The 26,634-nt window shown below is 37.1% G+C and overlaps 1 protein-coding gene and 1 long non-coding RNA gene across 3 annotated transcripts in view; one reads left to right on the plus strand and one right to left on the minus strand.

The window, feature by feature from the left end:
- Positions 1-304: 304 nt before the first annotated feature.
- LOC120487065 (uncharacterized) lies at positions 305-1,323 on the minus strand. Its single transcript, XR_005624373.2, has 2 exons — positions 1,142-1,323; positions 305-1,026 (listed from the first exon to the last, which is right to left on the minus strand). It is a non-coding gene; the product is annotated as an uncharacterized LOC120487065 (long non-coding RNA).
- Positions 906-26,634, plus strand: part of itprid2 (ITPR interacting domain containing 2) — a 30,812-nt gene continuing 5,083 nt past the window's right edge. The window contains exons 1-16 of one of the 2 annotated variants that reach the window (XM_039683242.2): positions 906-1,062; positions 2,775-2,817; positions 5,763-5,812; positions 6,409-6,462; positions 9,058-9,100; positions 9,175-9,273; positions 10,746-10,954; positions 15,834-16,492; positions 18,512-18,572; positions 19,264-19,352; positions 19,672-21,120; positions 22,619-22,693; positions 22,840-22,955; positions 23,973-24,120; positions 24,972-25,037; positions 25,140-25,535. In XM_039683242.2, coding sequence (XP_039539176.2) covers positions 906-1,062; positions 2,775-2,817; positions 5,763-5,812; positions 6,409-6,462; positions 9,058-9,100; positions 9,175-9,273; positions 10,746-10,954; positions 15,834-16,492; positions 18,512-18,572; positions 19,264-19,352; positions 19,672-21,120; positions 22,619-22,693; positions 22,840-22,955; positions 23,973-24,120; positions 24,972-25,037; positions 25,140-25,535 — 3,714 coding nt within the window. Of the gene's footprint in view, positions 1,063-2,774; positions 2,818-5,762; positions 5,813-6,091; positions 6,202-6,408; positions 6,463-9,057; positions 9,101-9,174; positions 9,274-10,745; positions 10,955-15,833; positions 16,493-18,511; positions 18,573-19,263; positions 19,353-19,671; positions 21,121-22,618; positions 22,694-22,839; positions 22,956-23,972; positions 24,121-24,971; positions 25,038-25,139; positions 25,536-26,634 lie in introns of those variants that run through there. The other variant, XM_039683244.2, reaches the window with a different exon arrangement.

The raw sequence follows: 26,634 nt of genomic DNA on the forward strand, positions 1-26,634 counted from the left end.
AACAATATAAATACTGTTTATTTTCTCACACAAACCACTCGTTTCATGTCTTAGGCCATCAATGTGTACTTACATTTACGAGTCATTAAATCATGTTTAATTTGGACTTCTCTGTGCATGCTCTTTGAGGTGGTGACCATAGACCTGCATTAAATGACTGACAGACAAGAACTAAGAATTTATCAAAATCTAAAATACTGTGGAAACAAAGACACCTAAAACATAGCAAAAAATATTTTAACATTTAACATTCATGTTACTTTTAGTTTTCTATTTGAAACAAAAAGAAAAAAAAAACGTCCAATGTCTTTTTCAAAGAGGCACTTTTATGCAATTTTTCCACATGCACTGTAGATTTCAGATTTACATTTATCATCATGCAAACATTTATTAGAGTTTACGGGTTCAGCAATAATTACAGAGAATGACTGTATTTATTCTTATAAGTGGTAAGTCATACACATTTAGGATAATATATGTAATTTCAGAGTCTGTGTTTGATTGCGTCTATGCATGCTATTTAGTCTTTGAGAGTCTGTGTTGATTGGAGACGGTGCTGTTTAATGTGCTGACACCTAGTCTATTACACATTCTGTTTTCAGTTAACACCCTTCACCAACTTCATGTGCAAGTAATGCATCAAAGACATGTCGGCTCATGCATTTGTGTTCTTGCTCAGACGAGCATATGTGCAAAGTTTCGGTTTATGTGGCTTGGTTCTCTAAAGGAAGACTGCTTCATATGACAAAAGACAGTCACATCACTCTTCTATGGACCTGCCACCAATCCCTTTGGAGAGATGGGGGCCTGGATATTGTTGTGCAATTCAGATCTGAGTCTGTCCCTCTTTGCTTTTTGTGCAGGTGAACTGTCCCTCACTGTAGTTTCCCGTCCGAGCCAAGGACATGGAGGAGTGCGAGTCCGCCCCTGCCAGTTTCAAGAGGAGGGCCTGGGCTCAGAGCCGAGACTCCTGGCAGGCTCCTGAGTCTCAGGACCAGGGAGCAGAGGAGCCGCGGTCTGCACAGCCTATGGAGGATAAGACTTCGACAGCTTCAGAAACAGGTACAGTCTTGACTCTTTATCATTATAAATGGAATAACGGTGCCAATTCGATTTCAGGTTTGTTTGTTTATGTGCTTACCTTCATATTTATCTGACCTTCTTCATTTGTGCTTTGAGATCATCTTCTGCACTCACTCTTGACTCGCACCACTTCTAAAGGGTCTTTTAGTCACACACACCTTATTTATGGAACTTGTTGCGACAGGATGTGCGAAACAGTGAAAGTTTTCTTGTTTTTAAATCACGCCTTAAAGGGATACTCCACTTTTTTTGGAAATAGGCTCATTTTACCATTCCCTCAGAGTTAAACAGTTGAGTTTTACCGTTTTCGAATGTGTTCAGCCGATTTTTTTTTTTTTTATATTTAGAAGAAAATCAGTAACCAGACAGTTTCTGGTCTCATTGACTTCCATAGTATATTTTTTTTGCTACTATGGAAGTCAATGAGACCAGAAACTGTCTGGTTACTGATTTTCCTCTAAATATAAAAAAAAACCGGCTGAACACATTCGAAAACGGTAAAACCCAACTGTTTAACTCGGGGGGGAATGGTAAAATGAGCCTATTTCCAAAAAAAAGTGGAGTATCCCTTTAAGACCCATCTTTTAGGCAAGCTTTTATGCGATTGCTTTTATGCTTGTGTATCCAGTGTGTCCAGGCTGTAATGATTGTTTGTCATTTAATTTTGATTTTTGTTTTATTGTGTTTTTAAAGTGTCATGTAAGGTATTTTTTTTAGAAATGTGTCATTTCATCGAATTAAGCAATGATTGGCACAGCCATGTGGATTCAAAAATGCAGAACATACAGTAGAAATCTTGTCAAAACATTGAAGGTATGTTTAAATTTAATAACATAGTAATGAACAGCATTTACCATTGTATATTGTTACGTTAATGTTTTAACATTTGAAAAAAAAACTCGCACAAAAACGTATACCACGCAGAGATTAAGCGATGCAAACAAATACTTGATTTTAAATCATTTGTTTGAATATGGACAGTTTGAACTGATTCGTGAAAATACAATTATGATATTAACTATATTTTTGTAAGTTTCAGCCAGAGATGTTATTAAATACTCGATTTTGTAGAAACGGATTAATTCATCTCCAAATAATCAATATATTTGATATGCTAAGTTTGTACATTGCTAATAAGGATTTTAGCATAATTGCTAATTGCTGTTTTAACATTGTTTGCTTGAATCTGGAATTTTTTTTCTTTTAAACCCCAGTTTTACATGAATTAAGCCTGCATTTTGTGAATGATAACATTTCTTGGCCTCAGCGATACGGAGAAATACCAGTAATACTCTTATAAATGGACAGCTAAAAAAAATGTATGCAAATTTAGGCTGATATTTAAATGCAGGCCAGAATAGCGAACCGTACGAATTTTGTTTTTATCTTTTGAATCGGAGTTGTCAACACATCTTTTGGGTGTTTGAAGGTTTATTGGAAGTCATAATGTAGTAACGGAGTGATTTAAAGAGGTTTGTCTGCTTGCCTTGGCATTTTATTCTCCATGCAAGTCATGATAAACCAGTTAAGAGCAAGAAAAGTTTTTTGAAAAATAGGAATCGCAGTGGTAGTTCAGACTCAGAGAGTGCCGTGTTTGTCGTCACAGTGAGATTTGTTTGTTTGATGTTACTTTTAGGGAAATTAATTTGGTTATTACACAGAACGGTTACTTGTATTCTCTTTTTCCTCAGGTCCTAATCCAAATCAAGTAGAGAACTGGCTCAGGACCTGCAGGTGAGTTACCTAAAAAAAAACACTGTTCATAAAATGCAAATAGTGTGAGAAAGATGTGTGTACACGCCATGCTGTGACGTGAATCGGTAAGTAAACAAATCGCTCAGATGCGTTCTGGCAGAGAAAAGCATTCTCTCTCCTGTCTCTGACAAGCTGTAAATTTGAGAGAATTGTGTGAATAGACCGGGATCTTCCCAGAGTCAGGAAAGTCTTTACTTGAGGACTTACTATTGTCCTTTGTGCTGCAAGGTTTTTTTTTGGTGGCTTTTCTGGGTCTGTAGGGGCCCATTAAAGCTGAAGTTGTCCTCAGAGAGTTTTTTGTCTTTCTCTCTGTACTGCCAGGCTGTTTTTTTTTAAGATGCACTACTGTTTAGCTCTTAAACGTAGGAGGAAAGGGCCATTTATTTACTTTGTAGATATACGTCCCTCATGACCAACATAAACCTTCCCTGTGAAAAACAAAACCAAGATTCCAGAGTTGTTGGTGCGTGTCCCTGTCTGCCGTTTCATCTTGTGATCTAAAAGGAAGCCTTGCATGTTTGTTTGAGCATTGACAAAAAAAATTGTCTTAAAGGAGTAGTTCACTTTTGAAAAAACTTTTGCTGATAATTTACTCACCCCCATGTCATCCAAGATATCCATGTCATTCTTTCTTCAGCCGAAAAGAAATTAAGGTTTTTGATAACATTCCAGGATTTTTCTCCATATAATGCACTTCATTGGGAACCAAACGGTTCAAGGTCCAAAAGACACTTTCAGTACAAACTGCAAACTGTTCAAAGGGCTTTAAACGATTCCAGGCGATGAATAAGGGTCTTATCAAGCAAAACGATCGCTCATTAAAACAAAGTTTAAGTTTTATAAGCTCAAATGCTCGCCTTGCTCTGTTCTGTAATGCACGTTCGTGACTCTCCTGTTCGAATTCATTCATCAAAATGGACAAATCTTTTTCCGAGTCATTTGGTTCATTCAACGAACGAAACGAACGAATTGACTCAGAAAAGATTTGTTCATTTTGATGAATGAATTCGAACAGGAGAGTCACGAACGTGCATTACAGAACAGAGCAAGGTGAGCATTTGAGCTTATAAAACTTAAACTTTGTTTTTTTTTAAATGAGCGATCGTTTCGCTTGATAAGACCCTTATTCGTCGTCTGGAATCGTTTGGACCTGAACCATTTGGTTCCCAATGAAGTGCATTATATGGAGAAAATCCTGGAATGTTTTCATCAAAAACCTTAATTTCTTTTCGACTGAAGAAAGAATGACATGGATATCTTGGATGACATGGGGGTGAGAAAATTATCAGCAAAAGTTTTTTGAAAAGTGAACTACTCCTTTAAGGTCATTTACTCAACTATTTTCGTTAAAGACTTGAGAATCGTTTGTTGTCAATGATTGCGGTCATAATCTGAATCTTTGAGTTTAGAAGCTGGTGTGCTTGTAAAGGTTTTTCCAACAGGTTTGGAATTATTCACATTGATGAAGTTATGTTGTTGTTCCAAAGTGAAAAAAATAAAAGATAAAACAGAGCCAAATCACATTTGATATGGGCCATTATAATTATGACATGTAAACCTTTTAAAGTTTGGGGTTGGTAGTAATATATATATATATATATATATATATGAAGAGTTCAGATGCAAAAGCCTCTAAATGCCATTTGAAATTTTCTTCTTTAATGATGATTTTTATCAAACTTGTATATTTAAGTTCAGTAATTTCACTTAAATAACAATTAATAGGTAATTATCATTGCCATTTAAGTGAAATTACTGAACTTAAATATACAAGTTTGATAAAAATCATCATTAAAGAAGAAAATTTCAAATGGCATTTAGAGGCTTTTGCATCTGAACTCTTCATATATATATATTTAAAACGTTTTAAGACTCTTTTTGAAAGAAGGCTCACCGAAGCGGTGTTTATTTGATGAAACATTCAGTTAAAAAAGTATATTGTGAAATATTATGACAAAATTTAAAATAACTAATCTCCATTTGATTTGAATATGTTTTATAATGTTATTTATTCCTGTGATGGCAAAGCTGAATTTTCAGCATCGTTACGCTTCATTGTCACATGATCCTTCAGAAATTATTCTAATATGCTGATTTGCTGCTCAAAAAAACTTTTATTATTATCAATGTTGATGAATAGAAAGTTTGTTTACACTTTATTTTAAGGTGCCTGTGCCAGTGTAATTATACATTTAAATACTCTGTAATAATAATTACCTAGCCTACATATGTACTTACTATCGGATTAGGGTTAGTAATAGGGTTTGGTTTGGGCTAGCTACATGTAATTATGCATATTTTGCTGTTTACATGTAACAAGGACAGTGTAAAATAAAGTGTTACTTAAGGTTCAAAAGAACGGCATTTATTTGAGACTTCAATAATGAGCGTATTTTTTTATTTTTGGGTGATATCTTCCTTCATAGTTGATTTAATCAAATGCTCAGAACTACTGCAAATTCCCCCGTTGAACCCGGTGCCACACACTAGGTCAATAAAAATACCTCGTGCTCGTCCTATTCCCAATTCCTGCTCATTATCATTAAACACACATGAGACAGACATCCTCCTACAGGCTGACAGGAAATGTAAGTGTCTCTGCCGCAGAGAGTTTGCTGGATATCCGGAGCCTGAAAGACTTTCAGTGGTGCTGCAGCTGTTGTGAAACATGGCGTGAGCTATTCTTAGCCTCGTTGTACGCGGTGCGTTTTTTTTCTCACGCCGTTCGGATCTCCAGGTGTCTGGATGAAAGTGGCAGGGGATTTCGAAGGCGGCGTTTCGTAAGTACCAAGGGAATCTGTGTCAGGGCTTTGCAGTGTGTACGAAGAAACGAACACGGGAGGGAAGGACGTTTGAGCGTGTTTTTAGGGAGAGATCTGGCGAGAGTAAGGAGAGGATATGACGTGTTATTGATCTTTCAACAGGACTCCTCTCAGGGCCTCTTTGGATGAACAGAGCGGCAGTCCGTCCAGAGGTGAGCTTATCTTCTTCAGACCAAAAGTGATGCGTTTATTTGCATTTACATAAGTTGCGTGTTGACGTTCTGGGATCGGGTTTACTGTAAAAGTTACTCAACTGCTGGCTGACTCTCTTCTCCACCACTCCTTGTGAACTTTGGAGCAAGACCTCACCGTGCACTCCAGCGCACATGCACGTTCATCGGCACACACACATGCGCGCGCACACGTATGCTGCTTTGGGGCCAATAGCAGACCCCCACACACTCCTGGCAAAGCAGTGCTTGATTAGATGAACGGTTCTTCAGGGATTAACACTATACAGGACTGAAGCCAAGAGCCAGATAATGTGTTATGGATCAGTTCATTGGAAACTGCATCGTCAGTCTTTCTGATAACTTTGTAGGTAAGGCAATTGCACTTAAGAGTAAATATTTACTCTCTTAATCTCTAAGTGCGTGCAAGCCATAGCCACTTTCAGGCTCTGAAGTACTTGGATGTATTCAAGTGGGGTTTTTTTTATGTTGAAGAGAATGGGAAATGATCACTTGTTGTTAGCGATTGGTCAGGGTGAAGTGTTTGCTCTCTGAAAGCTGTTCTCTTTGTTTTTCAGGGCCATTAAAGAATGGCTGTAGCTTTGAAGATGACCTGTCCCTGGGAGCTGAGGGTAAGTACTCGCTACTTTATCCCCCAATCAGATGTAATTGCTCTCAAGTGTGTTTCTTTGTGAGAAATGTGCCGAAGTATTCCAAGAATCCCGCGTAGCTTCTTAGAGGTTAATGAACCGGTTGACAAACAAGAATGACTGCTGGCCGCCTGTGGTGTTGTTATTAAAACCTAATGGGTCTGTTGTCAGTTTTTGTGTTGTTTATTGTATACTTTCTATTTGGATTCTGTTGCTGTTAAAGACAGACAGTGACATGCTCGCACATGTATGTGATATTCTGGTTGATAGACTGGTGTTGGCACATCGGGTAACTTATCTCTGGTTTCATGGTGCACCTTATGGACCATGTGTTAGCGGGAGAGGTACGCTTAAATAATAAAAGTGACTTTGCGGCTGACTTTTAATTCCACTTTAGTTCTCGCAGAGGTGTAGCAGAAGTCTGATGTTAGTTAGCTAATATTTGTGGTGAGGAACTATTTAATGCTAATGTGTAATTAGGAAGTGGATTGTTTTTGTTTGTTACGTCCAATATGGCACATTTTCAAGCCATACATTTTGCTTATCGGCCATACGTTTTTCAATATTTATGGTGTTTTCTTAAAATTAATATATATTAAAATACATTTAATTTTTATTTCATTTTATATGTTTTAAAACTAAAATATTGTATGCATGTGTATATAAACACTATGTATGTGATATGTTTATATTTTTTATATTCTGAATTGCATATATTTATATTTTTAAATTGTTTCTGGAGGGAAAAATGTTGGCATCCTTGATATTTCGCTGTGGAAAACATTTTTTAGAAGGCTGAATGTTGATTTTGACTCATGCACGTCTTTGCTTGGTTAGTGTTAACTTTGGAACCTGTGTGTGCTACTTAAACTTTAGTAATGTTTCAAAAAACACAGTAATAAAACAATATTTATGACAAAGTAATTTAATAACAATATTAAAGGAGTAGTTCTCTTTAAAAAAAAAAACTTTTGCTGAAAATTCACTCACCCCCATGTCATCCAAGATGTCCATGTCATTCTTTCTTCAGTCGAAAAGAAATTAAGGTTTTTGATAAAAAACATTCCAGGATTTTTCTCCATATAATGGACTTCAATGGGAACCAAACAGTTCAAGGTCTAAAAGACGGTTTCAGTGTAAACTGCAAACTGTTCAAAGGGCTTTAAACGAATCCAGACGATGAATAAGGGTCTTATCAAGTGAAACGATCGCTCATTTAAAAAATAAATAACAAAGTTTAAGTTTTATAAGCTCAAATGGTCGCCTTGCTCTGTTCTGTGATGCACGTTCGTGACTCTCCTGTTCGAGCTCGTTTATCAAAATGAACGAATCTTTTCCAGAGTCAACTCATTCATTTCGTTCGTTGAATGAACCAAATGACACGAAAAAAGATTCTTCATTTTGAAGAACGAGTTCGAACAGGAGATTCACGAACGTGCATCAAACAGAGCAAGGTGACCATTTGAGCTTATAAAACTTAAACTTTTTTGTTTTTTTTTAAATGAGCGATCGTTTCACATGATAAGACCTTTATTCATCGTCTGGAATCGTTTAAAGCCCTTTGAACAGTTTGCACTGAAACTGTCTTTTGGACCTTGAATCGTTTTGTTCCCACTGAAGTGCATTAAATGGAGAAAAATCCTGGAAGGTTTTCATCAAAAACTTTAATTTCTTTTCGACTGAAGAAAGAATGACACGGATATCTTGGATGGCATGGGTGTGAGTGAATTATCAGCAAAAGTTTTTTTAAAAAGTGAACTACTCCTTTAACGGTATGAAATGTGGTAAAGCACTTGCATTGTTTGCTTTTGTAATGGGCCATCAATTATACTAGGCTATATGCCCTTGGTTATTATGCTATTTTATGTGTGGGTGTATTTTGTCAGTTGTAGAATGACTAGTTTAAACAACACAACAAGTTGAGGAGAAACATTTTTCTGCAGACTTGCCACAAGCCATTGTGAAACTGCCGTCGACCAGATTTCACCCCTCACTGTGTCTGTATGTGAAGAAACGAGTCCAGACTAGTTCCACTGAATGACTCGGCTCCTATCCGCACTTATTGACTAAAGCACAGGAATCAGGCAGCACCAGTTGTGGGAAATTTGAGGTTGAGCATTTACACCTGAGGCTGATGGATGAATGCATGTAAACCAGGATGAATCTCTGGCTAATGTCCTCAGCGTCTCTGTGTTCAATCCTGTCCTCTTTAGTGAACTAAAACCTGGTGTCTAATGTGATTTGTAACACGAATCGCTTGGCAGGTTAGGATGTGTGCACATATAATTCTGTCATTGTGCTCTAAGTGCTGAGGAAAAGTGGATTGTCGTCCAGAGTGGATGTTCTCAGGTGAATAAATCACTTTTGGAAATTAACATTATCACAATGTTAAATAAAGCTCTTTCGAAAAATAAATAAATAAATTTGGACTATTCCCACAATGCTAAAATGACAGTCAGGGCTTTTGCTAACTAGACTTGTTGTGTCAAAGGTCGACAGGTGGTTTGAGAGGAATTTGGTATCAAATTCGGTAGGAATCCAGCACAGTTAAGCCTATATTCTTCTTTCTCTCTACAGCCAATCACCTCCAGAACAGCAGCACAAAAACAGAGGCCAATGGGTAAGCAGGACTTCAAAAATGTTCCCATCTTCTGTTGGTCTAGTCACAGGTGGATGACTGTCTTCTTTCCCCAGCTTTGAAATGCCAGCCAAGGCCAAAAGGAGCCAGTTCAAACAGAAGGGCAGAAGTATGAACTCCACAGGCTCTGCTAAGAGCAGCACCACAGTGTCCAGGTACTTTACAGCAATGATGGACTAAAGTTATTTACACATGTAAAACCGATGTGCTTGTGAATCCACAACAACTCAGTGATTAGGCAAGGAGTTTGAATACAATAAATGTATAATCATTTTAATTAAATTTTTACTACAGTTAATGATAATCTGGCTATATTTAAATAACTTTTACTTATGTTTCAGATTAGTGATAGACCAATTAGTTGGCTGATATCTGACTAGTTAAATAGCTATTACTAATTATATAGTATTATATATTTATTTTTTATATATATATATATATATATATATATATATATATATATATATTATATACACATGTTAGGGCTGTCAAACGATTAATCGCATCCAAAATAAAAGTTTGTCTTTACATAATACAGTATATGTGGGTGCACTGTGTGTAATTATTTTGTATATACATATAAATACACGCACATGCTTTTATATATTTAAGAAATATTTTCATTTATATAATGTATATAGATTTATATATAACTTATATTATATATAAATATACTTTTTTTTTATATATAAAAAATATTTATTTCTTAAATATACATGCATGTGTCTGTATTTATAAATTTTTTTTATATTTATAATCGTTTGACAGCCCTAATATATATATATATATATATGCTAAATAGAAAGAAATACAATTTTCCATGGCATCGTATTTCCTACGTACTGTAACTGTGCAGTAGTTCATACATCTCTCATATCTTAAAAATAATTTTTATAATAAATAAGGTGTGTAACAACTACTGCATACAAAGATGGTTGAAAATCAGCAAACTTGTCCATTTTTGTGGCGGCATTGAACTGTAAACCATGCTTATGCTGAAGTGTCTTCTGACAGAAGGTTTATGCAGAGTTGTTTGTATGCATGTTAAAGGGTTAGTTCACCCAAAAATGAAAATTCTGTCAGTATTTACTCACCCTAATGTTGTTTCAAACCTCTATGTGTTTATTTGTTCTGCTGAACACAAAGGAAGATATCTGGAAGATTGTTTTAATCAAACAGATCTCATTCCCCATTGACTACCATAGTATGTATTTTTTCCTACTATGGTAGTCAATGGGGAATGAGATCTGTTTGATTATTTGTTCTGCTATACACAAAGGACGATATTTGGAAGAATGTTTTAATCAAACCGATCTAATTCCCCATTGACTACCATAGTAGGAAAAAATACATACTATGGTAGTCAATGGGGAATGAGATCTGTTTGATTAAAACATTCTTCCAGATATCTTCCTTTGTGTTCAGCAGAACAAATAAACACATAAAGGTTTGGAACAGCATGAGGGTGAGTAAATACTGACAGAATTTTCATTTTTGGGTGAACTAACCCTTTAACTAATGTTAACCTTATTGTAAAGTGTTAATAAGAAGATCTTTATATGCAGTGTCTGTTATGCATCACTTTGGCAAATATCGTTTGTCTTCACGGATGTTGTTTTTCCTGCAGTGTTTCGGAACTGCTGGACCTGTATGAGGAGGATCCAGAGGAGATTTTATACAACCTCGGCTTTGGACAGGAGGAGCCCGACATCGCCTCAAAAATCCCTTCTCGCTTCTTCAACTCGTCTTCTGGCGCCAAGGGCATCGACATCAAAGTTTACCTGGGAGCCCAGATTCAGCGCATGGAGCTGGAGAACCCGAACTATGCCCTAACAAGTATGTCAACTGAGCTGTCAACAGAATCTATCATGTTTGATGGCATTTCTGCCCCCGTGGTTCACACCGATCGAAATGATTAATTGAGGGAAATATTAAATGTTGCATGCAGGGTGTAGCAAGCATTTAAAAATGCCTACATTTATCCCCTCCCCTTTCTTTAATCTGAAAAATAATCATTACATCATTGTTTCGTTTCGCATGGCCTTAATGCTTAGAAATAACATTGTAGCTAGGCAACCGAACAACTTTCAAATCAACTGTTTACTTTCTTAATGCACGTTTATTGTGCACAATTCATTGTGCATGTTATTGCAAATAAAAAATATTTGTCCTAGAAATCTTTAAAATAACTTAACTTCCTCTGCTTTTTGAAAAGACTTTCCTTTTTGGCTCACATGCAAAGCATTCCCCAGTACCTCCACTCCAGGTTTTCAAAAATTCCCACTCGCTCCTTGCTCTCAAGTGAAAGCGATATTTGCACCGATACCGATCTACTAAGTTATTTTCAATATTTTTTTCCATCTGAAATGCCTTCCTTTCTTAATCTCAGTAATGTTTCAGAAAACGTTCTTGTGTTTTGTTTGCTTTTAGTCTATTAACGTGGTTTAATTAAATGCATATTTCTGATATGCAATTGAATTTAGGGATGAATGATATATCATTATTGACCAATATTTGTTTTATTTTTTGTTTATCAGTGGCATCAATTATTTAACTGTGCATTAAAAAACGAATAATTTAATAACACTGTTGAATATAAAATTAATGTCCATTTATATATATATGCCTAAATTCACTTCCAGCATTTCAAAAATGAATAAAAAAAATCTGTTTTAATTAATATATTTTGACAAAATAGTGTAGAATTTTAAAATTGGACATTATTTTATTAATTTTCAACCGTTAACATGAAAATATCTAACGGTATCATTATCAGCCAGGATTTTGATATCAAATTATCCTTAATTGCATTATCGATCCTGGGACCAGAGAGAGAGAAAAGGAAGCATTGCTTACACTCACCACTACATACAAGTATTTAACTATATAAAAGAGAAGAGTTGAGGGAAGTTGTGGTGCCTAGACAAGAAGCATGTTTGTCTCTAAGACCGCATTGCAGAACATCTAATCCATGGACGTTTCTCAGTTACTCCATATCTTCAACCAAACACTGAGCTCCTAACCCTCAAACACTCGCTGTGTGTGCGAGGGCTGTTCAGCCTCAGTAGAAGTAGAGCACAACAAAGCCATTGTCCTCCGTGGGCACCGAAATGAGAGGCAGAGACAGACGGCAACGGAGAGAGAAAGTGACAAGCAGGCTGTGGCGCAGCAGAGCTGATTCTGCCATCCGCTCACATCAGGATTCGGCCTGTGTGCCAGCTCTGTGCCAGCTTTTGTGTTGGCCTACATTTGCATAAATCTCACTGAGCCAAGACAAAGCATCGGAACAGGAAGAACCTTGGTGAGGGTAGGGATGTGTGAAGTCTGTAATAAGGCCTGTTTTGTTGATCGTGAGTGCACTGCATTTGCATTTGGTTCGCTTTGTTGCATAGTTTTAGTAAGTGCTGGTCTGGCTGGGAACTGTTGAAGTAAAATACCAGTTATAATTTACTCACCCTTTATGTATTTCCGAAACCAAGAAAAGAATCATAAAAGCCTGTATTTGCATTAAAAAGTGAAAAGTATTTAGTTTCTCACAAAAAGCTATGATATGACTTTACAGAAGTCATCTATCTATCTATCTATCTATCTATCTATCTATCTATCTATCTATCTATCTATCTATCTATCTATCTATCTATCTATCTATCTATCTATCTATCTATCTATCTATCTATCTATCTATCTATCTATCTATCTATCTATCTATCTATCTATCTATCTATCTATCTATCTGTCTGTCTATCTATCTATCTGTCTATCTGTCTGTCTATCTATCTATCTATCTGTCTGTCTGTCTGTCTGTCTGTCTGGATTACCTTTTAAATATTAACATATGAATATAAACATAACAAAGAATATACAGCATAAGTTAAGTAAATTATTTTAATTTAGCATTTTATTTATTTGTTTGTTTATTTGTTGAATCCCTATACAATTCATGATATTTTTATATTATGTTTTATTATAGTCATATTTAATATAATTATCTGAAAAGCTTTGTTTGAATGTAGTTGTCAATTTTATTAATTCGTTTTTTCAAATAAACAGATTTCAATTCCATTTGATGGTGCTAAAAGTGCAGAAAATTGTACACTTTAACTTTGAAAATTAAAATATAAATATTAATAAAGACTCTAATTTAGGTCTATTCGTTTAAAATAAACATTCAGATTATCATACAAGGTATTATTCGATGAATTATTGCTGTCAGTTTTAAAATAAACAAGAAGGAAACAATAGAAGTAATAGAACAAATAATATTGCTGAGAGACAGCAACAGTTTTATTAGGTTAGTAGTAAACAGTTATTTTGACACTTTCACAACCTAGACTAACCAACTGTTTATGCTCAAACCTCACTAGGCGGGCATTTCGACCAAGAAGTGGATTTGAATGTTTATTCACGTTTTGTGGACTTGTTCCCCCATGTCTTGTTGTCTATTCTTGCATAACTCTTGCTTCTTCCTCCCTAAATGCGGGGGCTGTGATCTCGAATCGGACTTGCTTGTCCCTCTTTCACAGAAAACCACACTCTCTGTTCCTCTTTTCTTTTTCTGGCACATGTCCTGCGAGCCGTTCCTGAACGCTGACTCAGACAGCCTGGCTGCATTGCTGGAGATAAATGAAGACGATTGATTTCTGAGCACCACACATCACTGGCTTGTTATCACTTGTTATCATTCCATTACATGCCTGCAGTATTGTCAAATCTTTTCCCGTTATGTCAGCCATAATGACGAGCTTGATGTTGATAAAAAAACATTGACACAAAACCGGATCTTGTTTTTTGCACCGAGAGGCCCTATCATTTTTTTTTTCTTCCATAAAATACATGCTTCACTTACATAAATTCAAAGCACTGTAATTACTTATTTGTTGGAGTTAACTAACCTTACTAATTTAGCATTTTAAACATTGCCAATGGAAAATCAGAAACATATACAGAAACAATTCTTGACTCATTGTGAGTCTGACATGATTAACCTGTGGTTAAAGTAAGTCAATTCTGTCCAATGTTCAGAATGATGACTCCTGTGGTCAATGCAGTCTAATTTACAATGCGTTACTTTTAAGGGTACTTTTATTTGTCAGTAATTCATTTATAATTTGTTTTGTTTAAGCCTTATATAATTCATATTATCATATATTATTTTTACAATCCATTATTTATTTTACTTTATTATTACAAAATGCAATATATTATTATTTTGTATTTTTTTTTTATACTTTCATTTTTTTACAATAGCAGGGGCCTGTACCATGATGGTAGTTGAACAAACTCATTCAAATGAATTTCGTGAGAGAAGCAGTGCAATTCACCTTTTTAAATTTAAACAAATTTACACAGCAAGACGAAAATAGCTGTCTATGAAAGAGGACAACTAAAAGAAAAGGTCTTGCTATATTAGTGCAAGTAAAAGTTGTGAAGTTAGTTTATACAGTTGATAAAAGTATAGAGAGAATTGAACATTAAGCTCACATTTAGTCTTTTTATAGTGTATTTATACTACCTTTATATACTTGCATTCATTTAAAATCTGCGTAATAATAATAATAATAGATGAACTGAAATTGTACATGTGAGATCGTTTAAGGGTATAATAATTACATAAATAATTCCTAAATCATACAAATTTATTAGGTAACACTTTATTTTGATAGTCCACTTTAGACATTCTACTAACTATAAGTAATTTTTCAACTACATGTTAACTGACTGTCATTAGAGTATTAGTAGACTGTCAGCTTAATATCTTCTAACACTTTTTTTTGTTGGTCCCCCAACAGACATTCAACTGACTATAAGTAACTTGGCGACTATAAGTAAACTTATTCTCCTAACCATAAGCTAACAGTCTACTGACAGTCTATGATAATATAGTAATATTCTAATGAGAGTTACTTGACATGTAGTTGAAAAGTTACTTATAATTAGTAGAACGTCTAAAGTGACTATCGAAATAAAGTGTAACCATATATTATTCAAAATAGCCATTTCTAAAAGCCAGAAGATTTTGTCTTTAAAAATAATTTATGTATTGACCTTTAATTTGGAGTAGAAACTGGTGGAGTGACTTTTATCGTGTCAGACATGTGTCACTTTGCTCACAGCTGATTGGTCCGAGTTCGTTTTGCCCTCGTTTTTGTTCGTATAGGCCCCAGTTGTGGGAAACGCTATTTGAAAAGTGCTTTCTATTGTTCCTTTTTTTTTTCTTGAGTAAATCATTTAAAGGGTAACTAAACCCCTGGTCAGAGCCTGACTCCACCCACTGGCAATATTTGAAAATGCTGAAAAAGTGGGCTGACCCCATCAGAGACGAAAATAGATACTAAAACACTCTATTCTGGTCGTTTTCAATACTCACAATTCCAATTCCTGACTCCCTACAATGGTTTTGACGACACAAGATGGTTTTTAAACTGCCAAGGGCGTAGCTCGCGTGGTGAGCTGAAACCTGCGTACGTCACGAAGTGTGGAACATCCAATAGGAAAATTCAACTGCAGTAGCCACCGTTCAACCTGAAGAGGGCAGCACTAAGATGTTTTTACACCATATATTGTAGAAATAGAACACTTTATAAATAAATGTCAAAAAAAAGTTACTCGAATCAATGACTGGTATTAATAAAGATCCATTCTTGCAGATCATTAACTAAAAAAAGTTGGTTTAGTGTTTAGTTTCTCTTTAAAGTTTGCTCTCCTTTTTCTATAGGTCGATTCCGTCAAACAGAAGTACTGGCTACGGTGGCAAACGTTTTCACAGAAATCTACTCTCAAGTGTCCGGAAGACCCATGGAGAAAATCGGCAATGGCGAAATAGAGGTTAAAACGCCTCCATTAAAAAGGAATAATTCGGCTCTGAATGCGGCCAAAATTCTAAAACGGAACATTACGAGACAGAACCTGATGGCCTCCGGCACGGAGGGATCGGCCAGACAGCCTTCGGTGCCTGATGCCGACGGCCCAGAGAGCGTGAACTCTGACATACGGGACGGGCTGACGGATACCGAGCACAAGCCACAGCAGAAAGTCTTTAGGAAAAAAGATTCATCTCTGGCAACAGTGACCGAGGAAGCACAGCAATGTATCTCAGAGCCATCACTCAACGGAGAAATCCCAGAACCTCTAGCTAAGGACTCTACGTTGACAAATGGTGATCACTCCAGTCCGTCACCAGCTCTGGACAAAGACACGCCCCTTTCCCCGGTCCTGGTTAGCATCAGTCGCGTTTCTGACGAGAGGGATCTCAAAGAGCACGAGCACCAGAACACCATCACTTCCACCCCAGATAAAGAACCATCCAACCTGCTGCCCAACCCACACATAGCCCACCTGCTCGGCCAGCCCAGAGACTCCTTTGAAATGGAGGAGGTACAGTTCCCTCTTGCTTCCACTTTACCAAAACAATCCTCCCTGCTTTCCCTTGTCCAGTTCTCACGCTGACAATCATCTCCAAGTTTCCCCTAAAGTTTCTTTTGTGTGCATTTTGTTGTAAAAACAGCAGAGGGTCATGACACTTAAAGCTAAAAATAAGTTGGGAACATGGAGTGCCTGGAGTATTTTCTGGGGATTATGGTTTTGCCTTTGATTATGTTGGAGCATGAATCTAATTCCTAATAGCAGACTTGGGAATCAAAAATCGATTCCAATTCTGAAACCAGATACTTAAAGGAATACTCCACTTTTTATGGAAATAGGCTCATTTTACAACTCCCTCAGAGTTAAACAGTTGAGTTTTACCATTTTCAAATGCATTCAGCCCATTTTCTGATATTTAGAAGAATATCAGTAACCAGACAGTTTCTGGTCTCATTGACTTCCATAGTATATTTTTTTCCTACTATGGAAGTCAATGAGACCAGAAACTGTCTGGTTACTAATATTATTCTAAATATCAGAAAATCATCTGAATGGATTCGAAAACGGTCAAACTCAACTGTTTAACTGAGGGGGTTGTAAAATGAGCCTATTTCCAAAAAAAAGTGGAGTATCCCTTTAAGGTCTGGAATCAGATATGTGTTATAAAATGGAAATGTATATTCCTCTTATTGATTCCTTTGTGTGCATTTTAATATGACTTTAAACCATTCGGGCGCACAACGACCCACACGCTGTTTTTGCACACATCTAAAGCATGCGCACAGAAAGCCGCCTCTCATACTGTATAGTGCGCAATACTAAACAGAGTTTTCTTCCACATCTTTTTGCACTTGAGCTGACAAATACGCTCAAAAATGTGTACAAAATAGTACACAAATTGGTTATGTCTTAAGTGAACGAAAAAAGTTGATTAGAAAACACGTGTAACAGTGTATTGTATTCGTGCGGCTCTTAAAGTGACAGCAGCCTAATAATCCTACTGCCGTCTCTATAATTGCGTTAATCAGACAACAAAAGACAGAAAATGTACTCGCTGTTTTGGAGTGAATAACTTTTGTAACGATATTTTCTAATGTATATTTTATTTATAAAGTAAAGTGCTGTTATTTTTACATTTGATTGCAGTGTCTGTATCTGAATAGTTCATGAAAACCTTAAAAAACTGTTGTATCTTTGTTCAGTTGTCTTTATTGTTCTTTTCTAAATACTGAGTGTTTAGTTGTCTTTAATAATGCTTAAAATATTAGTTAGGCTAGTTGTTTTTGCTATAGTATTTTTTAACCCATAGTCAAAAGTTGTAAAATTATAATATATTATAAATTAATTGAACAGTTAAATATTAATTGTACATTACTAGTGAAGACATAATAATAATATTCGTTTATAATATTAATATACAATTAATAAATTAATGGTTCGATTTATTTGTATATCTTTTTTTGCATGCTTGAAAAGTTGATTGTTTAGAGTGTTTCCCTACTTAAAGGGATAGTTCACCCAAAATTAAAATTGTCATTCCAAACGGTCATGACCGACACTCTTCTTTCAAACACAAAAGACGTTAGTTTGAAAAATGTCTGTATTTTAACCATACAATGAAAGTCAATGGGTCCAATGTTCTTTGGATGCCAGCATTGTATAAAATATATATTTTTATGTTATACAGATAGACTGTAGATAGTAAGTCTTACAGGTTTGGACCAACATGAGAGTTAGTAAATGATGATAGAATAATCTCTAATTTTTTGTTTGAGCATCCCGACACGGCATGATATAGCAACATTGACTCAACCAATAGTTTGAGTTTGGGGTGTGACTATCTGTCTGTCAAAACCACCCAGAACTGTTATCAGGTCATTTTATACACTGGCCCGTGGTCATACCACATTTTCTAACATAGGCTCTTATGAGCTGCATCTTTTGAGTATCTAAAACTGCTGTGATGTTGAAGTGTTGACTATTCTGCTGTGTTGTAATCTTTTAGAATGGTAACAATCTATTTCTTTGCAGTTGCAGAGTAATGAGGATGAAGCTCTTTCTGGTCCTGGTGGCATGTCTCGAGATGGCAGCGGTGAGTGTGGACTGACTGCGGTTATCAGTCACGCTACCAGGAAACTGAATTTGTTTTTGCTATTTGCAATTTTGAAGTATTCAAAACACATATCATGAGACCTCTTAGCAGCAGGTTTTGCAGTTACGTTTTCTATGGTATTGTTTGCAACATGACAATCAGTAAGATTTAAATTTCAATTAAGATAGAAATGCTATGACTCATTCCTACTGAGAATGCAACAAATGTGATCATATCGGGTTGTCTTTCCTTAGAATCACAGATTTTCCTCTGTTTTCTTCTGTCTATCATGCTGTCCAAAAGCCCAGCCCTAAAGTGCTGAAAGGGGACTTTAAGTATGTCTTTTAGAAACAGTATAGAGCAGGTCTGACCTCGTGTGGTAGAATTTAGTAGATGCTCACTAGAAGAATGTTCTAGATTCAAGTTTAAGTTGTTGGAGTCATAATTATGTTCTGTGATATGCAACATTATGCTATCAAACTTGTTAATATTACAGTGATTAATTGACAGGAAAACAGACAAATGTGTGGCAATAATTTACAATGTTCACCACACTGAACCTAAATAATGAGATCTATGCCTTAACTCATACGCATGAATGATAAACTAGCTTTAGATTTGAGAAGTCTTTTACCGTTGGGAAATTAGTCATTCACACTCAGTTTTGGTGCCCGTGTTGTTTCTCCTACAGAGCGGTTATTGAGGACTACCAGCCAGCAGTCTGACAGTAGCGGGTTTGCAGAGGACCCATCCACAGACGGTTCGGGTTATCACCTGAAGGTACGTGAGTGTGGGCAAAACCATCTGGGCTCTCAACAATCTATGAATACAAAGTGCAGTCCTCCTCGGATTCATGTTTATGTGAATTTAGTTTGCGCTGATATCATAAAAATTCTATATATGGTAATAAATCTGCTTCTGATTGGTGGCCTGTCAATTGGTGCATCGCTACATCTTGAAAATGTCCTCTTTAAGACTCACTAGTGGCACGTGTGTTCTCGGGAAATTCTCAAAACATGAATCTAACTTTCAACATTTGATTTTCCTAAGAACCAGTTGTTCATTGGATAATGAAAGTGAACATTCTCACTTTTATTAGGTACAAGAAAGCTCAGACAGCTGTGACAGTGAAACTACAGTGACATCGCATGCAGGTGAAGTCAGCACTCCAGTAGCGTTGGAGAACCCCAACTTTAAAATGTTTCTGGGCGAGGAAGCCCAGACAAGAGTCAACAGACAAGTCCCTGAGATTCCCAATCCAAACTCTGACAATATTAGCACCAATGGACCACTCCTTTCTCCTGACTCTGATAGGGCTTCCAACATAGTGCAAGAACCCGTCACAGACTCTTCAGAAGTGGATTTGACAGTGATTGTAAATCCTACAACAGATTCAAATGAAACTCATGAGGGCAACATATCCCAGCCTGGTTTTGGCATGGATCCAGACTCTCCTGAAGATCTACAGTCATCCTTTGGACCAGAGTCATCGGATCTTGAGCAATGCCATCCCGCGGCTCAAAGGAGGCAGACGGCCCATCAAAGGTCATCCTCAATGGACGAGGAACGTCCTGGCCGAGTATGGGTGAGGGACAAGGACTTGCTGAGGGAAACCTCGGAGAGGAATCCTTTTAGGAGATCCAGCTCCCTCCCAATGTCTTCACTCAACCCGACTCGAGTGGTCACCTCCATGCGCATCCAACTTGGAAAGGGTTCGGTCAAGCACTGTACCCCACCCTCGTACACATTCCGCTACGATGAGGAGAATCGCAGTGACCGGGAAGAAGTGGATTCCATCATGGAAGAAGACGAAGTTGATCATGCCGACAGACAATCTACGCTCTTGAATTCTGCTCCAGCAAGTAGATCAAAGACTGATAGGGAAACACCACCACCACCAAACCATCTAAACATACCCCAACATTATCGCTCCTCCAGCTCGCTTTATAGTGTGCCTGCCGACTGGCCCCAGAGACCCCTGGGTGAAGGTCCAAGCTGGAGCGCATGTAGCGTCCCAAACCTTTCTCATTATACAGGTCCAGCCCACCCTCATCCTCCCCCTCAAGGGTCCTTCTACTCTCCACAACATGGATTGCCCTACAACTTCTCGTACCCTACAAGAATTCCCTACCCACCACCGCAGAGCTCGCCTTATCCTCAGCCACTTCAGAGCCATACATTTACTCCACCACAGGGGGTGACCGTTGCACCCCAGCACAATATGCATTATGCACATCCTCACAGCACACCATACAACCAATTCTCTTCACCTTACAACGTTTCTCAGGGAGCTCCCTATGGCCCCTCATTGAACATCCACGGCAGCCCGTACCATCTTGCGCAGTCCCAGAGTTCCCCCTACAATTTGGGGTACAACAATTCCTCACATCACCTCGGTGCCCCCTATAGCCATCCATATTATCCGTCTACCCCTTACCCTTTCTCCGTTGGGACTCCTCCGGCACCCGCTCCTGCGATGGGCAGCACAGAGATGCAGCTCATGAGGGTCCTCCATGACATTCGTGGGACAATGCAGAACCTTGGTCAGGTGAGAGCTGCTAAATAATTTGTATACTTGTGTCTTGCATCCTATGTTAAACTTGGTTATTAAATTTAAAATTTTATTATATTGTTGTCTGAGGTCAACTTATGACGTTCGCTTGGTTTTTGCGTTCAAAAACATCAAAATGAATCAGTAATAGGCTATTTTCTACCCTAGTTTTTGAGCCTAGCTTAAAAACGCTCGGTTTTTATGAGCGTCTCGCACTGAAGACTTGGAAGTAAACGCCCACTGCTGTGAGTGGATAACAGTTTTGCGTATTATAATGAGTTTCAACTCACTAGGCCTATGCTATTTAGCTATGCGCGTACTGCGCGAATCGGTGGGCGGGGCTAAACCGGCCGTGGCGTTGATCTTCTTCTGCGGGGGTGGTGTTTTATCCTCTTTGACGTCATAGTTCCCCATTTTGAAAAGCGAGTCGTTTGCTGAGCCTGGTGTCAATAAAAGCTTTTATTGGACTAACAAGGATGTTTTCAGTTCTGAAACTTACAGAATATTCTTATAATATTATGACCTCTTAGATGTCAAAATCTCAAGGAAAATTTGATTTCTCAGTTCATCACCCCTTTAATAAGGCTGTGCCTGAGAAGGATGTATTAGTAATGTTTCTGATACTTTCTAATGGTAGAAATAGGTTAGCTGGTGGGGTTTTTGCTATTGCATTGGGCTGGACTTAGTAAAAATAAAGTAATGTGAAAAAAAAGTCTTGATGAGAAAGAACATCTTATTAAGAAGTGTTTCTAGGCATGTGTGTGTGTGTGGGTGCCAAACCCTACATTATGGGGACAAAATGTTCCCACAAAGATAATAATATCTGAAATTCTTGTCCTTGTGGGGAAATGTTTTGGTCCTCATGAGGAAAACGGCTTATAAATCATATTAAGGGATTTTTTTTTGAAAATGTAAAACTTTTTTTTTTTTTGAAAATGTAAAAAAGGACAACTGTGATGGGTAGTATAAAAATCATTGTCTATGGAAAGTCCCCATTAAACATGAAGAAGAGGTTGTGTCTGTGTGTGTTCATGTGTTTATAAATAGGTTGAGACTTCAACCTGAATGCACACTGACTCCAGGGGACTAAATCAAGGTCCCCTTGATGAAACAAGCTTATAAATCATACAGAATTAGTTTTTTGAAAACGTAAAATGCAGATTTCTGTGATGGGTAGGTTTAGGAGTAGGGTTAGTGTAAGTTCATGGAATATACAGTTTGTTCATTATAAAAACCATTATGTCTATACTATAGAGAGTCCCCACAAAGATCTTGAACTGTGTGTGTTTAACCTTTGACCTGTAATATGTGTTAAGTTTCACACAAAGTTTTAAATATATCTACATAAAGTAGAACACAAGGAAGTGTGTTCCGGATTCCACCCTAAATGCAAATATTCTGCCGAGTCAGCATGCTGCATTATCCCGAGCTCAGTTTATACATGTATTTCCTGCGTGACTCATAAGTGATAACTGATCTGTGGTTTTGTTGGCAGAGCTCATCGGTGCATGGAGGGGACACACCCATTGACAGGATCAGTACACCACGCTCTGTCCAACTGCTTTATGAGGTACATACTTTTCCAAAGAGGAAGCAGTCACATGAGTTGCATCAGTAGAAGCCTCTTATGCAATTGAGATGATCATATAGCTTGTGCAAGAGTTTATGTTGGGTAGTCTTTAACCTAATGTTTATGTCCCTACCGACTTGTTGCAGGAGCTTCAGATGCGGCGCAGGAGTCTGAACGTCTTCCGGACTCAGATGATGGATCTGGAACTGGCTCTCATGAGACAGCAGTCTATGGTCTACCAGCATCTTAGTCCAGATGAGCGGTGAGGAACAAAATCACAAGCCCCAAAGGGCAAAGAGCTTCACCCTCTGGCTCCTTTTGTCCAAGTCTCACACATTGGTCTTGAAAGGCAAAACACTTCTTTTTAAACTGGAGCCTTAAAGGGATACTCCACTTTTTTTGGAAATAGGCTCATTATACAACTCCCCCAGAGTTAAACAGTTGATTTTTACCGTTTTCGAATCCATTCAGCTGATTTTCTGATATTTAGAAGAATATCAGTAACCAGACAGTCTCTGGTCTCATTGACTTCCATAGTAGGAAAAAAATATACTATGGAAGTCAATGAGGCCAGAAACTGTCTGTTTACTGATATTCTTCTTAATATCAAAAAATCGGCTAAATGGATTTTAAAATGTCAAAACTCAACTGTTTAACTCTGGGGGAGTTGTAAAATGAGCCTATTTCCAAAAAAAAAAAAGTTGAGTATTCCTTTAAGGGGGTCTGTAAAAGAAAAATCGAATTGAAAAGATGTTCCTTGTCGCACTGAATGGCAGTACAATTTTACAGAGAGAACGCCACTAAATGAATTGTCAAATGAATCATACTAATGATTTATAGGCATATTAGTGTGATTTGTAAAGGACATGTGACGCTGAATACTAGAGTAGGCCTAATTGCTTCTGAGAATTCAGCTTTCAGCTACAATTTTAAAAATATTTTAAAATAGAAGTTATTTTGAACTAATATTTTCACATTTCGGTTTTTACAAAAGCTTGTTAGTTTCAAGTTGCACTGAACAGCTTTACAATTTGATGGAGAGAAAGGTGGATGTAGCAATAAACTCATCAAGAACCCTAAAATGTGGAAACAAATCATACATGCTAATGATTAATCACTATTGAAAAGGTTATTGTACTAGCAAATAATAGTGTTCAACTATTGTTTTTCTATTTCAACCTCAAATTGATACGATCGCTGCACCTCTATTAGTGATTTACCAAGTCTGCAGAACTGATAAAAACCGAAACTTGAAAAACTTGAACTTTTGCTGTTGCAGGCGGGAGGCGGAACATCTGGAAACCCTGCGGACCGCAGTCAGACAGGAGCTGCAAGATCTGGAGCTTCAGCTGGAGGATCGCCTGCTCTCTCTGAATGAAGAGATGCGCAGCAGCTCCCAGCACAGCAGCCTCTACCGCCACCACATGGTCAGTGGATGTGACTGCAGCTGCCTCATTATAAATGATAAAAGATGCTGTAATAGCTTAGCTTAGTCCTATTCTGCCTTAAATTACAAAAAGTATGTATCTGTTTGCAGGTAATAACAAAATATGCATTTCTCATTTTTTATTATCGCCTCTTAGGATTGGAAGTGCAGATTAAGTCTAAATGTGAATTCTAATGTGAGGTTCACAGTGAACCTGATATAGTTAGAATAACCATAAACTGACATTGTTTTATATATTACATTTTCAAAAAGCAGTGTTGAGTTGAATTTTAGCAAAATAACTATTATATACCATTAGTGTGATGACAAATGACTAAAATGTGGAAACTTTGTACATACACTACTGGGTCAGTAAGATTTTTTATTTTTTTTGTATTATAACTTCTATTATTATTATTACTTTTATTCAGCAAGGATGCATCAACTTTCAGAGGAAAGGCATTTATAATTCACAAAGGATTTTTATTTCTAATAAATGCTTTTTTTATACTTTCTATTCATCAACAAATCCTAAAAACCAAACATATCCCAGTCCCCTAAAAAAAAACTGTTTCCAACATTGATAATATTAAGAAATGTTCCTTGAGGACCAAATCAGCATGTTTGAATGATCATGTGACTGAAGACTAGGGTAATGATGCTGAAAACTCAGCTTTGAATCACTGGATTTTTTTTTTTTTTTTTATGTAAAAATAGAAAACCATTATTATAAATTGTAAAGAATATTTCACAATATTACAGTTTTTACTTTGCTTGTGATCAAATAAACGCAGCTTTGTTGATCAAAAGAGACTAGATTTGACTCTTTAGTAACAAACACGTGTCTCACAGGGCATGCAGAGAGGTCACAGCATGGAAAGCCTGTCTAATTCTTCAGCGCTGCGGGCCATGGAGCCGGTGAGTGGATTATTCTCATGTTACTGGTTCCTGTATCGGATATCATTTCCATGCCTTATTCTACTCTGTTTCCTTTTCCAATTCTCGTATATGAATGTACAGGTGACGGACCTCCTGAAGGAGCAGTTGTACCTTCAATCTGAGCTGGGATATGATGCTCCCACACTCAGTTCAGGCCGCTCGTCGAGAGCATCCAGCCCTGGCAGATCCAACCGATCACATGACTGTTGCTCTCCTTCCCTGCAAAGAGGCACCGTTTACCGGGCCACCCTCAACCTCACACCCACCGTCCCTCCGCGGCCTGGAATGGAGGTTCCTGGGCCTGAATCCCCGGAAAGGATGGAGCCGAACCTGACACCGACTACTTTAGAGTTCAGCAGAGATGAAGAAGAGTCGTCGCTGGATGGTCGCAGGAGCAGGACGGCTGAGGACTGCTCTCCCACCGAGTGGAGGAGTAGAAGTAGAGGGAATGGTGACCTGCAACATCTTATTCAAGAGGTGAGAGAACTTGTACATTTATCCGAATGAGCCGACTGATGTACAGCATTGTCAATGGCCAATATGTAAGGTGTAATGTACTGTACATCCAATCGGTTGTTATCGCAAAAAAATAATAATATTTGAGTTCAAAAAGTTTATCAGCTCATTAAACGCAAAGCTTCCGCAAATAGAAACTATTTCTATCAAGCAACTTTGAGCCAGGGTTATTATAGTGAACTGAAACTAAAATTAAAACCATAAAAAAAATTGTTGCTTGAAATAAAATAAACGCTGCGTTTATTTTATTTCAAGCAACAATTTTTTTATGTTTTTTTATATTATATATATTATTTTTATTTTAGCCAAGGCAACATTTTTTATTTTCATTTAATTTAACTTGATTTACTAAAATAACTAAACCTGAATAAAACTATACAGACATATTTATAAAAAATATTAAAATAAAAACAAAATCATATTACAAAATTACTAATACTTTGACTAAAATTAAAAGGGAAAAAAATACTAAGTTCAAAATATTAATACAAACTGTAATATGATGCTAAAATACTCATTTATAAAACTACTCAATGATACTAAAATAACACTGCAAACGAACAAGTTCAAACAAGACGGACGTTTAAGGGTTAATTTATTACACAGCGTTTCACTACTTGCATTATGACGGGGACATGAAATATTCATTTGAGAGCAAACCGTTTTAAAATCGTACCTGTTTATTATCTAATAATCCATTACAGTGAACAAAACAATCGTTCTAGCAACAGAAATGTTGTGACTGACCAATCAGATTCAAGCATTTTAGAGAGCCGTGGTATGTAACAAGACATTTCTGACAGCAAAATGCCAAGACTGACCCATCACAATTGAGTTTTCCAGACAGACATGTAAAAATACTGTTAGATGCTGCCAAAACATCTAGAAAATAATGATATGGAGACACAAAAGCAGCATGTGTTTTCCGTCCCCGTCTCAAAGAAAGTGGAAAAAGCATATTTGACTGTGTCTTTGGCACCGTTAGAGCGAGTCCTTTGTAGCTGTGATGGTTTTTGGTGTGTGTGTGATGATTGACAGATTTGCTCATGAAATATCATGC

The sequence above is a fragment of the Pimephales promelas genome, chromosome 7, assembly GCF_988280905.1.
Source record: "Pimephales promelas chromosome 7, fPimPro1.hap1.1, whole genome shotgun sequence".
Classification (NCBI taxonomy): Eukaryota; Metazoa; Chordata; class Actinopteri; order Cypriniformes; family Leuciscidae; genus Pimephales; species Pimephales promelas.